The 17,378-nt window shown below is 32.8% G+C and overlaps 1 protein-coding gene across 1 annotated transcript in view; it reads left to right on the top strand.

Moving 5' to 3' along the window:
* LOC149782698 (ankyrin and armadillo repeat-containing protein-like) overlaps nucleotides 1-17,378 on the top strand; it is a 55,413-nt gene that overhangs the window by 27,317 nt on the left and 10,718 nt on the right. Inside the window, exons 3-5 of the mRNA XM_089934191.1 lie at nucleotides 6,320-6,564; nucleotides 12,694-12,850; nucleotides 15,009-15,156. Of these exons, the coding sequence (XP_089790317.1) occupies nucleotides 6,320-6,564; nucleotides 12,694-12,850; nucleotides 15,009-15,156 (550 nt within the window). The remainder of the gene's footprint in view (nucleotides 1-6,319; nucleotides 6,565-12,693; nucleotides 12,851-15,008; nucleotides 15,157-17,378) is intronic.

Raw genomic sequence — 17,378 nt, 5'->3', positions numbered from 1 at the left:
AATTAAGGAATATACAGTATGTAATTATTGTATAGAAAGATGCAGTGTTTACTATTTTCAAGACATTTAGCCTGCATTTCAGTTACGATCTTGAATTAATGACCAATTCATGAGCTTTTTGCAGTAATGACTAATTCCTGAGACTTTTACAGGAGTGACTAACTCGTTATACTTTTTCAGTGATGATTAATAATTCCTGAGACTTTACAGATGTTGTAGTTGAGACTAATACATCAATCAATAATTCATGTGACTTTTGCAGATATGACTTGTTCATGTGACTTTTGCAGATACGACTTATTCATGAGACTTTTGCAGATATGACTTATTCATGTGACTTTTTCAGATATGACTTATTCATGAGACTTTTGCAGATATGACTTATTCATGTGACTTTTTCAGATATGACCTATTCATGAGACTTTTGCAGATATGACTTATTCATGAGACTTTTGCATATACAACTTATTCTTGAGACTTTATCAGATATGACTTATTTATGTGACTTTTGCAGATATGACTTTTTCATGAGAGCTTTGCGGATATGACTTATTCATGAGACTTTTGCAGATATGACTTATTCATGAGATTTTGCACATAGGACCAATGTCTAAAACTTTGACAGCAGTAAGTCATAAGACTTTTACAGATATTTTTGCTATTTGTAATAGAGAATCTATGCCTGACCATTACTTAGATAATTCCCTGTGAGACATTAAGTACAGAAGTTCTGAAGTTTACAGTTGCAAAAATTAGAAAGAAATTATTAGACATCAAAATTTATATAAAAAATTAATTCTGTGATATGATGAAATCAATGATTTGGTACAATGAACTAAAATGATTTGTTAAATTTAAAATATGATTGAAATTGTTAAAAGAATGTTTTTAATTTATAATGAGTTAATATTGTCAAAATATTATTTGCTGTTACAGAATAATAATTGATATCAACATGTCAAATTTATAATATCAAAACATAATTATTCAATATCAGTAAATGAATATTAGATATAACAAAAGTTTGATTACACAGCAGTCAACAGTACCTCTTAAACAAGTTACTGTATCTTCAATTCAGACATACACAAATTTTTGCCTGATATAATTATGACTTGTTCCACACTTTAAAAATAGTCCTTTTAGATATTTTAGCAAAAAGAAAAATTATTAATAACACATAGGTAAAAAAGCTTGGAAGATTTTAAGTCAAAAGGTTGTACTGAAGTACATTTTCTAGATAAGTAAATGTAAGCAGAACAACTGAAATTCTTAACTGTTACCAACAGATCAATGTTGTGTGTTTAAATCACTTCTATGCTGTGGTCTAATCCATTTAATGTGTTTTAAAAATCAGGATAGTATACCAGTCTGTATTCTACATTTAGCTATTTCCAGTCCCACCCATACAAATTCATACCAATACATGTATCTCATTATTTCCTATATCAGTTTTCATTGGGCCCAGTATTAATACTAATGGACAATGCCACATATGCAGTATCAATTTTTTAAAGTTTATAAAAAGTGATGTCCCAAGGGGGTGGGGGGCTGGCAAGGTGTAAGGTTCGCCTTAAGGGTGCAAAATACCCTAAGGATTACACAGTATCCGTGATTGTTCATAAAAAGAAAACATATTTCATAACTGTTCATAAATATCACAATTATGCATGCTTCTGTTTTTCTTTCTTTCTTGTATTGTATTCACACCAGGCAATGTACAAACCATCCATTACAAGTACATGTACATTGTTAACAAGGAGTGAGCTCTACATAATAAGATGGGCTTCTTGCTCATCCCTTTATGCATGAAATATAATATCTGTTAATGAATGAATGAAGAAATGAATGAAATATATTCAGTAAAATTAATCTTGTTTAAACCAAACTAAACTGGACAACCTTGTCCTGATAACCTATATAATATATACATTAATGCCATGCAAATTTATACTGTGTACATTAATACAGTCTAAAATAAGATTGATACAGTGATACATACTTATCTTTACATTGTAATTGATATGTGACAGCTTGATAGACAGTCTTATTCAGGGTACATTCAAACGGTGCCAATAAAGTGCAAAATAAGTGTAGATCCCATGCATTTTGATGGATAGGGTGCTGATACAATGCAGGTTTTTTATTTTGTTGGTTTTAATGACACATTTTCCTCATTATTGGCTATATAATAACTCAGGATATAGGAACTAAGTGCCTTTCCCAAGGACTTAACCGAGCCAGCCAACATGGGCTGTCATATTTGGGTATTGAACCCACAACCCTTGGGAGCTACAATGGTTTAGTTGGTAGAGTATCAATATAGTTGTCCTGAAGACACAATGTAGATTCATTTAGTTATTGTTCACACACACACACACACACGCACACACACATTGTAACAATGTACAGTGTAGATAGATTTTGTTACTGTATAGACACATTCTAACAGTGTACATATAGTGTAGATTCATTTAGTTATTGTACACATACACACACATTGTAACAATGTACAGTGTAGATACATTTTGTTACTGTATAAACACATTCTAACAGTGTACATATAATGCAGATAAATTTAGTTATTGTACACACACACACAAACACACAGACACACACACACATTGTAACAATGTACAGTGTAGATACATTTTGTTACTGTATAGATGGCATTGTCTAGAATTCCTTCCAATAATTCATAACAGTTCCAGAATAACATTGTAGTCTAGATAATGAGCTATGTACATCATAACAATGTACATACAGGGTAGATAAATTTAGTTACTGCATATATATGTTGGAAAGTGTACATATGGTGTAGATGCATTTAGTTACTGTATAGATACATTATAACAGTGTAAATTAAGTGTAGATGCATTTAGTTACTGTATAGATACATTATAACAGTGTAAATTAAGTGTAGATGCATTTAGTTACTGTATAGATACATTATAACAGTGTAAATTAAGTGTAGATACATTTAGTTACTGAATAGATACATTGGAACAGTACTTGTACATTTAGTGTACATGTAGATGCATTTAGGTACTGTATAGATACATTGTCACAGTGTACATGTAGTGCTGACTTTGCACAGACTGAAAGACATTAAGCACAGAAACAGTATATAGTTAGCAAGGACAGCATAAAGGTGGAGGGTGCACCTGACCTTTTGGCAGTGTTTCAGTTTGTGACATTCGATTCTTACTCTATTGAGGAAGATTAATAATACATAATTAAGTTTCTACATGTATATCTTGTAACGGATAATACTTAAATAAATATGGCAGCCATGGAAGTTCTTAAGTGTGTCTCAAGTAATGTATGAATTGTCAGCATGTTATTATAAGATTAATGTTCCACCACCAAGGTTATATCTGGTTGATTGTAATTCCAGAGAGGCCAACATAATACACCTGTCAGTCACTTCAATGTTTGTAAATCTAGGTATTTGAATATATCATAGATTGTACCATTACTTAATTAACTGAACATGACCTGGCTCTTTTGAAATGACTAGAAACACATCATTATAGTTTTGAGAATTGTAAGGTGTATATTATAAAGATGAAATTTTTTAGCAGGTCTCATAATATACTGGTATATCCCATTGATTTTATCCACTATGATTGTGTAAGTGTATATAATTAATACTAATAATAATAATAATAATAATAATAATAATGATAATAATAATTTTAGATTTAAGTCCATAACGAAATATCTGCAATTTAAATCAAGATATAACAAGAAATTTGAATATTAATACAACAATTCACTCTAGCAGTCAGTTAATGATGAATAATGACAGCTTGCAATGTGAAACACTTCTTTCAAGATTCTGCTGTTACTATTAGAGATCTCACTTCTAAAAAAAACACTGTCTTTCCAATAAAAATGCAAAAGCTGTTAGTACTGTTATTCAGAAACATTCCTGATGCAATATGGTGCCTGTCATAACCCATTAAAATCTAAAATCCATTGGTGTAACAAATATTAAAACCCATTGCACTAGAAAATGAAAAATGTGTCCTTTGTTTATACAACTTGCATCTGTAAATCACATAAAAAAACTTACAAGGAGGAACCTGCAAAAGATAAACAGTTGAGTTCCAAATTTAGTGTTCAGCATGCATGTACAAGTGTTGTAGTAGGTATTATAGTCCAGGTACAGGTGTTGTTGGTAGGTATTATAGTTCATGTACATGTAGGTACTAAGGTAGGTATAATAGTCCATGTACAAATGTTATAGGCAGGTATTAAAGTCCATGTACAGGTGTTGTTGGTAGGTATTATAGTCCATGTACATGTAGGTACTAAGGTAGGTATTATAGTCCATGTACAAATGTTATAGGTAGGTATTATAGTCCATGTACAGGTGTTGTTGGTAGGTATTATAGTTCATGTACATGTAGGTACTAAGGTAGGTATTATAGTCCATGTACAAATGTTATAGGTAGGTATTATAGTCCATGTACAGGTGTTGTTGGTAGGTATTATAGTCCATGTACAGGTGTTGTTGGTAGGTATTATAGTTCATGTACATGTAGGTACTAAGGTAGGTATTATAGTCCATGTACAAATGTTATAGGTAGGTATTATAGTCCATGTACAGGTGTTGTTGGTAGGTATTATAGTTTATGTACATGTAGGTACTAAGGTAGGTATAATAGTCCATGTACAAATGTCATAGGTAGGTATTATAGTCCATGTACATGTAGGTACTAAGGTAGGTATTATAGTCCATGTACAAGTGTTGTAGGTAAGTATTATAGTCCATGTACAAGTGTTGTAGGTAAGTATAATAGTACATGTACAAGTGTTGTAGGTAGGTATTATAGTCCATGTACAAGTGTTGTAGGTAGGTATTATAGTCCATGTACAAGTGTTGTAGGTAAGTATAATAGTACATGTACAAGTGTTGTAGGTAGGTATTATAGTCCATGTACAAGTGTTGTAGGTAGGTATTATAGTCCATGTACAAGTGTTGTAGGTAGGTATAATAGTACATGTACAAGTGTTGTAGGTAGGTATTATAGTCCATGTACATGTAGGTACTAAGGTAGGTATTATAGTCCATGTACAAGTGTTGTAGGTAGGTATTATAGTCCATGTACAAGTGTTTTAGGTATGTATAATAGTCCTGGTGTACAAGTGTTGTAGGTAGGTATTATAGTCCATTTACAAGTTTTGTAGTTAGGTATAATAGTCCATGTACATGTAGGTACTAAGGTAGGTATTATAGTCCATGTACAAGTGTTGTAGGTAGGTATTATAGTCCATGTACATGTAGGTACTAAGGTAGGTATTATAGTCCATGTACAAGGGTTGTAGGTAGGTATTATAGTCCATGTACAAGTGTTGTAGGTAGGTATTATAGTCCATGTACAAGTGTTGTAGGTAGGTATTGCAGTCCATGTACAAGTGTTGTGGGTAGGTATTATAGTCCATGTACAAGTGTTGTAGGTAGGTATTATAGTCCATGTACAAGTGTTGTAGGTAGGTATTATAGTCCATGTACAAGTGTTGTAGATAGGTATTATAGTCCATGTACAAGTGTTGTAGGTAGGTATTATAGTTCATGTACATGTAGGTACTAAGGTAGGTATTATAGTTCATGTACATGTAGGTACTAAGGTAGGTATTATAGTCCATGTACAAGTGTTTATAATAAGTAGGTATTATAATCTGTGTTAATCTTGGAGGACAGATGTACCAGGCATTGACAATTCATCTCTGACAAATACACCTGACTTTGAACAGTGTACAAAAGAACCTGACTGGACATCACATAAAGCCGGCATAGATCAAGTTTTTCATTGCATGTAGGAAATCACAAGTACTATAGAATATGATGCAATATCAAACCTGTATAGATCAGGATTTATGCAGTATGTAGGAAATCACAAGTACCATAGAAGTACTGTAGAACCTATAATTTTTCTACTCAAGGACCAAGTACAAGTACTGTATGATTTATCATTTCTCTGTCTGTGTTTACAAGGACAAGTAGTGTAGGATGTATCTTTTCTCTGTCCGTGTTTACAAGGACAAGTAGTGTAGGATGTATCTTTTCTCTACCTGTGTTTACAAGGACAAGTACTGTATGATTATCATTTCTCTACCTGTGTTTACAAGGACAAGTAATTTAGGAATTTAGGAGGTATCTTTTCTCTATCTATGTTTACAAGGATAAGTACTGCATGGTGTATCATTTTTCTACCTATATTTACGAGAACAAGTACTACTGTATGATTTCTCTGCTTGGATTTACAAAGACAAGTTCATGTACTGTAAGATGTGTCATTTCTCTTCTCAGGTAACCAAGAGATTTTAGATGAAATAAACAGCAATATAGACTTCAGCTATGTCCGCATCCTAAAGATGATGTATGCTAATGACGACCAAGTTCGCCTCCTTGCTGGTTCTGCACTTGCTGCATTTGCTTACAACAACATTAGTCAGCAAAAGGAGATAGCGGAACAAGGTGGTGTCCGATTCAACTGCTTTGTGCCATTTCTTCGATCTGATGATGAGTATTACAGGTGTAATGCTGCATTCCAGGTGTGTATAAGTATTGGCAGGTGTTAAAATATACAAAATCCAATTAAAAAATATTGGAAAAAGTATCTCATGGATAGTAGCAACTTATGAATATTTGTTTTCTATACATGATCTGGCAGTTCAACATTGTCACTTGTATTTAATGAGAATAGCCTTATGTGAAGTTTTTTTAATGCAAATATGCTGCAGATATGATACTTTTATTCTAAGCTTTTGCCTTGAGTGTGCAATAATCTTAAGATCATAATGTACGTAACAGTATTGTAAGAGAACTAGTGATACATTGTGACTGCATGAATGGTACATTTAGTCTTGCACCTGCAGTTCAGGTGAGAACAAAGTAGATAGTATAACAGCCATCAAACGGGATTCTGACTGAAATTAACAGACCAGTTTGCAGCATGTGATTTCTTAGACTTTCATAGTTGCTGCCTTACTAAAATTACAGTAATCTTCAGATTTTGTAATCTTCAGATTTTGATTTATATCAGGACACTGGGCAGTTTTTTCAGTTTTTGGATACTTATAATAGTTTCTGTAACACATTTGGTACATTCAGCCTGTCAGCTGATGAATCATTTCTCTACATATCTTTCCAACGACAAAAAAAGAAAGGAAGTTTGATCTATTTTTTAGATTTAGGCAGATCGTGCTTTAGTTTGGAATTATGTTAAAAAAGTTAATAATGGAGATTTACATTACAATAGCAAATTAATAAAATAGAGATTTACATAACAATAGCAAATTAATAAATAGAGATTTACATAACAATAGCAAATTAATAAAATAGAGATTTACATAACAATAGCAAATTAATAAATAGAGATTTACATAACAATAGCAAATTAATAAAATAGAGATTTACATTACAATAGCAAATTGATAATAAAGCTTTACTATAGGATTTACTATAGGATTATGGTTGGGTATTTATCGATGTGTAAATTTTACCTAATTACTCACAAAGTAAATAAAGTCCAAAGGACTTTATGTTAACTTTGTGAGTGATTAGGTCAAATTAACACATCGATAAATACCCAACCATGATAATTTAATCCAATATTGGTGGAGATGGTAGTTTTACTATTTAAAAACTTTATTCAGTCTTTGAATAATGGTCTCATAAATATTTGTTTTTATTTTTGTGTAAATGGTCATATTCACCAAACCACCAACATCCACACGTTTTTTTAAATAAGCAAACAAAGTTAAAATAGAGAAATAAAAAATTACCATTGAAAATGCCAATACCCCATTTTGTGTTTCGTTTAGTAGCCTCTGAGTATTGATTTATTTCAATAGCTTTTACGTCCTCCACAGATAATTTCTCAAATCATGGTTTATGTCCCTCAGCAGCCTCAAAATTGACTGGCCCAGTTCCCATGCTATTATCAGTGTTGTCGTGTATGGCTAGGGTGACTGAGGTCATATGATACTGTGTGAGGGAATTTATCAATCTCTGTTGTTCTGTTTCATTTTCAGCATTTGTAACATCCATCACATTATAGTCAAATCCATCTTCATCTGCTTCAATCACTGCTATTATTTTTTTTAACTCCTTGTCATCTAATTGTTAAAAACTCTGCAGAAAATTGTAGTGCAAAAATCACTGTAATTGGCCATTTTGCGTGACTATGTAGCAGACGAATGCCAAAATGTAAACTATGCATTTCAATCAAAGAAGATTTGAAAAAGTATAAAAAGGGTATAATTTATATTTATTTGCTGAATACAAAATTTAAAAGGTGAAACAATTGTTTCATAATGACATGTCTGAAATGTTTATTTATATTGCAAATAGTACAAAAACCAAAAGTAGTAAGTAGTCCCAGAATTTACTGATGTGTAAAAAAAATCCAGATCAGTATCACATGACCATTTACAGCCAATCATATTGCAGAAAATCCATTTAATTTATAAAGATTGGAATTATATTACAATAGCAAATTAATAATACAGATTTACCTTATAATAGCAATTTATGAATACAGATTTATTTTACAATAGCAAATTAATAATAGAGATTTACATTACAATAGCATTTTAATAATACAGATTTACATTACAGTATCAAATTAATGGTACAGATTTATATTACGATATCAAATTAATGGTACAGATTTACATTACAATATCAAATTAATAATACAGATTTACATCACAATAGCAAATTAATGGTCTAGATTTATATTACGATATCAAATTAATGGTACAGATTTACATTACAATATCAAATTAATGGTACAGATTTATATTACAATATCAAATTAATGGTACAGATTTACATTACAATATCAAATTAATGGTACAGATTTACATTACAATAGCAAATTAATCATGGAGATTTACATGACAATACCAAATCAGTAACAGAGAATTACATGACAAGAGCAAATTAATAATAGAGATTTACATAACAATGGCAAATTAGTAATGGAGATTTACCTCACAACAGAAATATGAAGGTGCCTTGTTGAAGAACCAGTTTTATAGTATTAATTACTCATTCACACCAACAGCTGTCAGAAAGTGGAATCTCTTCACTAAATATAAAAAGCCTAACCCATCCTTTGGCTTTTTCAATTATCTACATTTGAAGCATTTCTAGGGTTTCTCTTAACCATTTATCTGTAAAGAAAATTTACTCCCGAAACAGTTTGGAGTTCAGCACTGGTCATGTCTTTAGGAATACTTTTTACATCTAAAATTATCTGACATAAACTTAGCCATCCAATGTAAATTAAAAATGTATTTTATTTTAATAGTCTCTATATACTATTTTTTAGCAATTTCATGTGTAGTTAATAAGGATATAAACAGCTACAGACGTAATTAGACATGGATATATATATGAAAAAGTAGATGATCCCTGATCAAATCAATTTTATGCGTATACAGTTGTGACCCAGGTGAGAACTACAACATGGTTACTAGGTACGCTTAATTACCATAGAAGAGCAGAAATATGTGTGAAAATATTCAATAGCAACCAGAATATTGGACCTGCCACATTTTCCAAAACTACTTTCAGTGGATTCATTTCATGTGCATGATAAATCAAGAATCAGAACAATAACCATTCTACCTATATTATCAAAAAATATTGAAAAGCAAGTACATGTAGTTAAGTTCTCTTAATGTTTGAAAAACTTAGTTTCTCTTTTGTAAGGCACAATCAGGATTTAAAAACTTTAGAACTAATGCCAAATAGAATTCAGCAAATTAACAGATTTTTGACTGCATTGTTTACAGTTGATTTTGGAATTCTGCTGCAAAAGTTGAACTGCTAACCATCTGATAATTCTTCCTTAAACTGGTTTAGATTGTACTTGAATCAAAAGTCTAAACAAGTAACCATTGGTAATATTAACCCACAAACTTATACTATTGATTCAAGGGTCCCTCAAGGCTTTGTTTTAGGCCATCTCCTCTTTTTTCTATGGAAACAATCTTCAATTAAATACTGAATCTGCAAATACTGATTTGTTGTCAGATGATGCAACCTTATATACATCTAGTTCTGATACCGAAGTTATCTAAACAAGATTAGACTGAGACCTCATTAGAGTTCAGAGTTGAGCACAATGAAATAAGATGGTAATAATTGAAGATAAAACAAAATTTATTATTACGGGGATGTCACAAAATTATATAAGTTAGGTAACCCAAATTTATCTCTTATAATAAGTAATTCTCAGCTACAAACAGTGAAGGATGAAACACTTGTAGGTTTTTCTGAAGATAATTTACAATGGGATGACCATATTGAAAAGTTTTGTATTGCACGTGACTGAGCCTTTCTCATTAGAATCAAGAAATATTTATCTTAAGAAATTTGCTTTATATACCACAGTTGACATATTCTTCCATCAATGAATTAATGTTCAACTGGGAAATCTCATCTAGCCAGGATTGATAAATTCCTGGCAACACGAATATTTTACGTGCATCCATTTTATTATTCATCAAGTGCATTGTTTACAGAGCTAAAATGGTTTGCAGTGTATGAAAGGACTGATTTTCACGCAACAGTTCTTGTATATAATTGTCTGCATGGAACTGCATCAGTGTATCTGGGGGAATTATTTAGGCCTAATGTGACCTTCATCTACCAAAACCAAGATACTCATACTGATGTATGGAACAAGCCGCTCCCATGGCATAAAATATCTTGAGAAAATATTACAGCGTTGATGAAACAGTATCATGAGTATATGTGTTCTACAAATAGATTATAGTAGCATTTGGAATTTATAATATTAAAGACATGTTAAATGAACAATATTTATTATTATCTTTCGTATGATGCAGATGTTATATTTTTTTTCTTAAGGAGGGCTTCAAGTGGGGAATAATCCTTGACTAAATGTGACATTCTCAAGAAAAAAAATTATTATTATTATTATTATTATTATTATTAATAAGCAAATATAAATCGAATGTAATTATATAATCTACATACCCAATACAAGGGTGATTATTTTATCTAGGAGAACATTATAAAAGCTCATCTCAGTAAAAAAAATAGAAAAAAAATAAATAAAATGTTTCAAAATAAATTAAAAGAAATAAACCATGTTTATGCTTGCTAAGAGATAAATAATTCCTTAAACTCATTTATTTCTAGATCATTTACCTGTAACACCTTTCAGTTATAGTGTATCCATTGAACACATTTTATTTTAACAAGCACCAAAGGTATGGGTGTTCATCTAGCTCTTTATACACTAATTAGAAAACATAATATCAGTAATGGTTGATTTCTTACCTTGGGCTTGTCATGCAGCTATGGGTGTCATTAAAACACTGTATTTGCCTCAAGCAGCTGTGGGTGTCGCTGACAAACTGGTGCATTTGCCTGAAGCAGCTGTGGGTGTCACTGACAAACTTGTGTACTGGTTGATTTCTTAGCTTGGGCTTATCATGCAGCTGAGGGTAGCATTAAAACACTGTATTTGCCTCAAGCAACTGTGGGTGTCGCTGACAAACTGGTGTATTTGCCTCAAGCAGCTGTGGGTGTCACTGACAAACTTGTGTATTTGCCTGAAGCAGCTGTGGGTGTCACTGACAAACTTGTGTACTGGTTGATTTCTTAGCTTGGGCTTATCATGCAGCTGAGGGTAGCATTAAAACACTGTATTTGCCTGAAGCAGCTGTGGGTGTCACTGACAAACTGGTGTATTTGCCTGAAGCAGCTGTGGGTGTCACTGACAAACTTGTGTATTTGCCTGAAGCAGCTGTGGGTGTCATTGATAAAATGGTGTATTTACCTGAAGCAGCTGTGGGTGTCACTGACAAACTTGTGTATTTGCCCCAAGCAGCTGTGGGTGTCACTGACAAACTTGCATATTTGCCTCAAGCAATTTGAAGATGATTGGTCTTTTGTTTTGCCATTGTTTGCATACAGACTGAATACCTTGCACATATGTGTTGCTATATCTGAGAATAGGATTAGTCCTGTGGTGCATCCATCATTTATCCCAGAAAAATAAAATCTTCATAACTCAACTTCTTAATGAAATAAAAGTAGAGTCCAGTAACTGGGCTTCATTTTAGGGGAATGACATTAAAAGTATCCTGTACTTTCTCATAATTACACTAATTACTAATAAACCAGAAGATATGATGTGGTCATGAGACTGGGCTTCTTGCTGTTTTTGTTTCATGGGGACTAATGGAAGATCCCAGAAATATGACATGCATATGTTCATTTTTTGGAAAATGATTGGAACATTTTCTTGGATTCTCATTGTCCCTGACCTTTCTCAAAACAAACACAAATCAGAATTAGAGATCACCAAGTAACTATCCTGTTCTTAAAATGAATAACAGGGTAGCAATATGGAGTCCATCATATGAGTAGTACAGTAAAACCTGTCTTGAAAGACCACTGCTATGTGAGAACACCTGTCTTCTCAATGCACAAATTTATTAAGTGACCTGTTCTGAGAGACCATATGTCCTGAGACCTTTACTTCTTCTGGCACAAGGGGTAGTCTTTCAAGACAGGTTATCCTGTAAATTTAATAAGTTATAATGCTATCATGTTATCTTTATTGTTTCAAAACTTTTTAGAATAAAAGGTGGTCGACATGCAAAGGGCATCATGATCTTTGATATTCTTTTAAGGTTGTGGTATTGGCACGGATAATTCCAGATGAGGAACAAGCACTGTCTTCTGCAATGGGGATCAAGCTTCTGGTTGACCTACTGCAGGACTCGCAATCCAACCATATACTAGCACTGGCTTCTGACTGCATTGCACGACTTGCACACACACGGGCAGGTAGGTTAACCACCAGCTATGTTACATACTTGTACATGCACATGAGTAAGTGGTTAGCATATAAAATTTTACCCACTCCACAACACTGGTTTATAAGAACATATTAGCATGACCAATAGGAATTATCAGTCAAGTAAGGACTTAGTGGGATGTCATACTGGTCCATTTTGGGAGCAACTGAGTGGATGGGTTTACTATTTGCCCAAGGTACATTAACATTATAGCTAAATTTATTAACATGAGAAGAGAAGAGGTGATATATATATATATCCCTGTTTTCTCCTATTAGAATAGCTTTCCACCAGAACTATATATATATTAATTTAGTGAAATCAAATATGAATAGATTATCTACAAAATCCCAGCCATGAGGTTTTGAAAAAACATTTGATGGCTAAAAAGACCTCATTTCTTCTTGAAACTAAGAAAGATTGCAGAAATATTTATAGTATCTTGGTAAAAGACACATAAATATTAGAAACTGAAGCACTAATTAAATGTAAATTGCAACTTTATCTTCCATTTTTAATGAATTGGATTGGACAAGACATTTTGCCGTAACATACAAAATTACAAAAGATTCTAATTTGGTTTCAGGATAAATTACAGCATAGAGTTCTTGCAACAAACACTTTTCTAGAAACAGTGGGAATAGAAAATAATAATAAATATTCCTTTTGTATGGATTCACCTGAAACATTAATTCACCTTTTTTGGACTGTAAGACTGAACAGTTTAGAATGATCTAGGCTAGTGGATTAGAAACAACACTAATTTCTGTCATACTTTTTCACATACAGGAATAATTGTCAGCATTTTACAAGCAGGCAATGTAATTAATTTTATATTGCTGATATCTAAAAGATACATGTACATATATAATATATGCCATGACAGAAAACCTCCATCCATACCTTTGTTTAACATTTTTTTAAAAGGACACCACATTTGTGTGATGGAATTAGCCAAAAGAAATAATAAATTGGAATATCTTAGAAATGAATGGCACATATATATTAATTTAATAATATAGAACAGTCATTTTCTGCCTCTTTTTTAAAAAATTTAGGCATATTTATGAAAATTATTTGATTCATCTACAATCTTGAATTATCTCTTGGTTATATTTTTGTACATATCACCTGAAACTGGTTTTATAAGATTTATATGAATACCAAATACATACTTATACTCTTAAAATACTCCTGTTTCTTACTCTATTCTACTCAGCACTTCTTTCTCTTTTATTTCTTATATATTATAGTGTTTTCTTTCTTCAGGCTATCCTCTTTTCTTCTTGTACATATTCCCCATTTTAATAGCTCAAAATGTAGCTGTTTGAAGCTTTTATACATAAGCCCAGACATTTATAGAAAAGAGAATTGTAAGTTAGTCTATGTTATGTCTCCCTGACCCATACATACTTATGTATGGGGAATATTTAAAACAAATATTTATCCTGGCACCATGACTCTCAGTGTATAAATATGACCATTTCCCCTGGTACATGTACCATGACTCTCAGTGTATGAACATGACCATTTCCCCTGGTACATGTACCATGGCTCTCAGTGTATGAACATGACCATTTCCCCTGGTACATGTACCATGACTCTCAGTGTATGAACATGACCATTGCCCCTGGTACTGTAAGCTTGAATAAATGAAAATGACCACTTGTTTTGGTACCATGATGTTCAATGTGTGAACTTGACCACTGTTCACCAAAGCAGGTGAAATAATATAAAACCGGATCTACTGATAGAAAATGTGATTGGCAAAATCACCTTGTTGAACCACAGCAGAGCTTTGAGGCAATAAAGTTTTTACCATGTTTCTTGGCCATTTGTTATGGCACAGGTCATCCCAACTCCTTTGCCATTATTTTATCATTGTGTTTTTTTTTAAGGTCATAGTAACAACGAAAGATCAGTATATCCATCCTTTGCATCACTGTATAAGATCATTCTCAGATTGAAGAGATAAATGACTCCACAAATTGAATAATTTAATATTTATTTTATGTTTTGTTTTATTTTTTAAATTTTCTTTGTTTCAGTCCTGTGCATCATACTTTGCCAGCAATTTCAGTATATTATTTTTCAAGAGTTCGAAGTGCAATAATATTGATCAACGCAATCTTTATTTTATTTTTCAGGAGTTCCAAATGCAATCATTTCAATCAGTGCAATTGATTTTCTGAGCAAGCTGCTTCTTTCGCCTGCAGAAAATGTTCGTGGTTGTGCTGCCATTGCACTCAGTTACCTTGCTTACAATCATGCCGCAGAGAGGCAGCTTCTTAATAAGTAAGAGATCGTGATGTTCTTTTGCTTTAAGCCGGAGAATTTCTGAACAAGTCTGTATTTCCAAATTTCAGATGGCTTGCTTATGTCCTCTTAATTATTAAAATTCAAGAAGTTGAAGTCATATTGGATATCAGATATATATATCCTTTCAAACATATTTATCTATCTATCTATCTATCTGTTAATCAATTAACCAAAAAAATAGCTATAAAGGAATGTTACATAACAATATAAATATATGGATTGTTTCTTGACAGGAAAATATAAATCTTCCACATGCTTACACACTCAGCTTCAAGGGAGTCTAAATCAGTAAATATTTAAACACTCAGACCTAAGGCAGTCTAAATCAGCAATACTTACACACTCAGCCCCAAATATTGTCTAAATCAGTAAATACTTACACACTCAGCCCCAATGTAGTCTAAATGAGCAAAATACTTACACACTCAGCCTTGAGGTAGTCAAAATCAGAAAATATGTACACATGTTTATGTGCCAATCCCTAAGGTAGTCTAAATCAGTAATTAATTACACATGCTTACACATTTAGCCCCAAGGTAATCTAAATTAGTAAATACTTACACAATCAGCCCCGAGGTAATCTAAATTAGTAAATACTTACACACTCAGCCCCAAGGTAATCTAAATCAGTAAATACTTACACACTCAGCCCCAAGGTAATCTAAATCAGTAAATACTTACACATTCAGCCCCGAGGTAATCTAAATCAGTAAATACTTACACACTCAGCCCCAAGGTAATCTAAATCAGTAAATACTTACACACTCAGCCCCAAGGTAATCTAAATCAGTAAATACTTACACACTCAGCCCCAAGGTAATCTAAATCAGTAAATACTTACACACTCAGCCCCAAGGTAATCTAAATCAGTAAATACTTACACACTCAGCCCCAAGGTAATCTAAATCAGTAAATACTTACACACTCAGCCCCAAGGTAATCTAAATCAGTAAACACTTACACACTCAGCCCAAAGGTAATCTAAATCAGTAAATATTTACACACTCAACCTAAAGGTAATCTAAATCAGCAAGTATTTACACACTCATCCCTAAGGTAATCTAAATCAGTAAATACTTCCACATCCACACAGCACTAAAGTAGTCTAAATCAGTAAATAATTCCAGATGCTTATACAAACAACCTCAAGGTAGCCTAAATTTTAAGTACTTGCACACTCAATCTATATTTTGTCTAAGTCAGTAAATACATCCATATGCCTACACACTCATCCCCCAAGCTAGTCTGACTCAATAATACTTAGATATGCTTACACACTCATCCCTCAAGCTAGTCTGACTCAATAATACTTAGATATGCTTACACACTCATCCCTCAAGCTAGTCTGACACAATAATACTTAGATATGCTTACACACTCATCCCTCAAGCTAGTCTGACTCAATAATACTTAGATATGCTTACACACTCATCCCTCAAGCTAGTCTGACACAATAATACTTAGATATGCTTATACACTCATCCCTCAAGCTAGTCTGACACAATAATACTTAGATATGCTTACACACTCATCCCTCAAGCTAGTCTGACTCAGTAATACTTCCAAATGATTAAACATACAGGCTTAAGGTAGTTTAAATCAGTAAACACATATACACAGCTAGACATGGCATGACATTGTAGCTATACATGGTATTACATACTAGTTATACATGACATACTAGCTACATATGGCATGACATTCTAGCTACACATGGCATGACATTCTACCTAGACATGACAAGACATTACTAACTAGACATGGCATGACATACTAGCTACATATGGCATGACATTCTAGCTACACATGACATGACATACTAGCTAGACATGGCATGACATGCTAGCTACATATGGCATGACATTCTACCTAGACATGACAAGACATTACTAACTAGACATGGCATGAAATACTAGCTACATATGGCATGACATTCTACCTAGACATGACAAGACATTACTAACTAGACATGGCATGACATACTAGCTACATATGGCATGACATTCTAGCTACACATGACATGACATACTAGCTAGACATGGCATGACATGCTAGCTACACATGGCATGACATTCTACCTAGACATGACAAGACATTACTAACTAGACATGGCATGACATACTAGCTACATATGGCATGATATTCTACCTAGACATGACAAGACATTACTAACTAGACATGGCATGACATACTAGCTA

The sequence above is a fragment of the Sinohyriopsis cumingii genome, chromosome 15 (assembly GCF_028554795.1).
Source record: "Sinohyriopsis cumingii isolate HCF-2022 chromosome 15, ASM2855479v2, whole genome shotgun sequence".
Classification (NCBI taxonomy): Eukaryota; Metazoa; Mollusca; class Bivalvia; order Unionida; family Unionidae; genus Sinohyriopsis; species Sinohyriopsis cumingii.
Note: the sequence above shows the minus strand (reverse complement) of the source record. Positions and strands in the feature narration are given on the sequence as shown.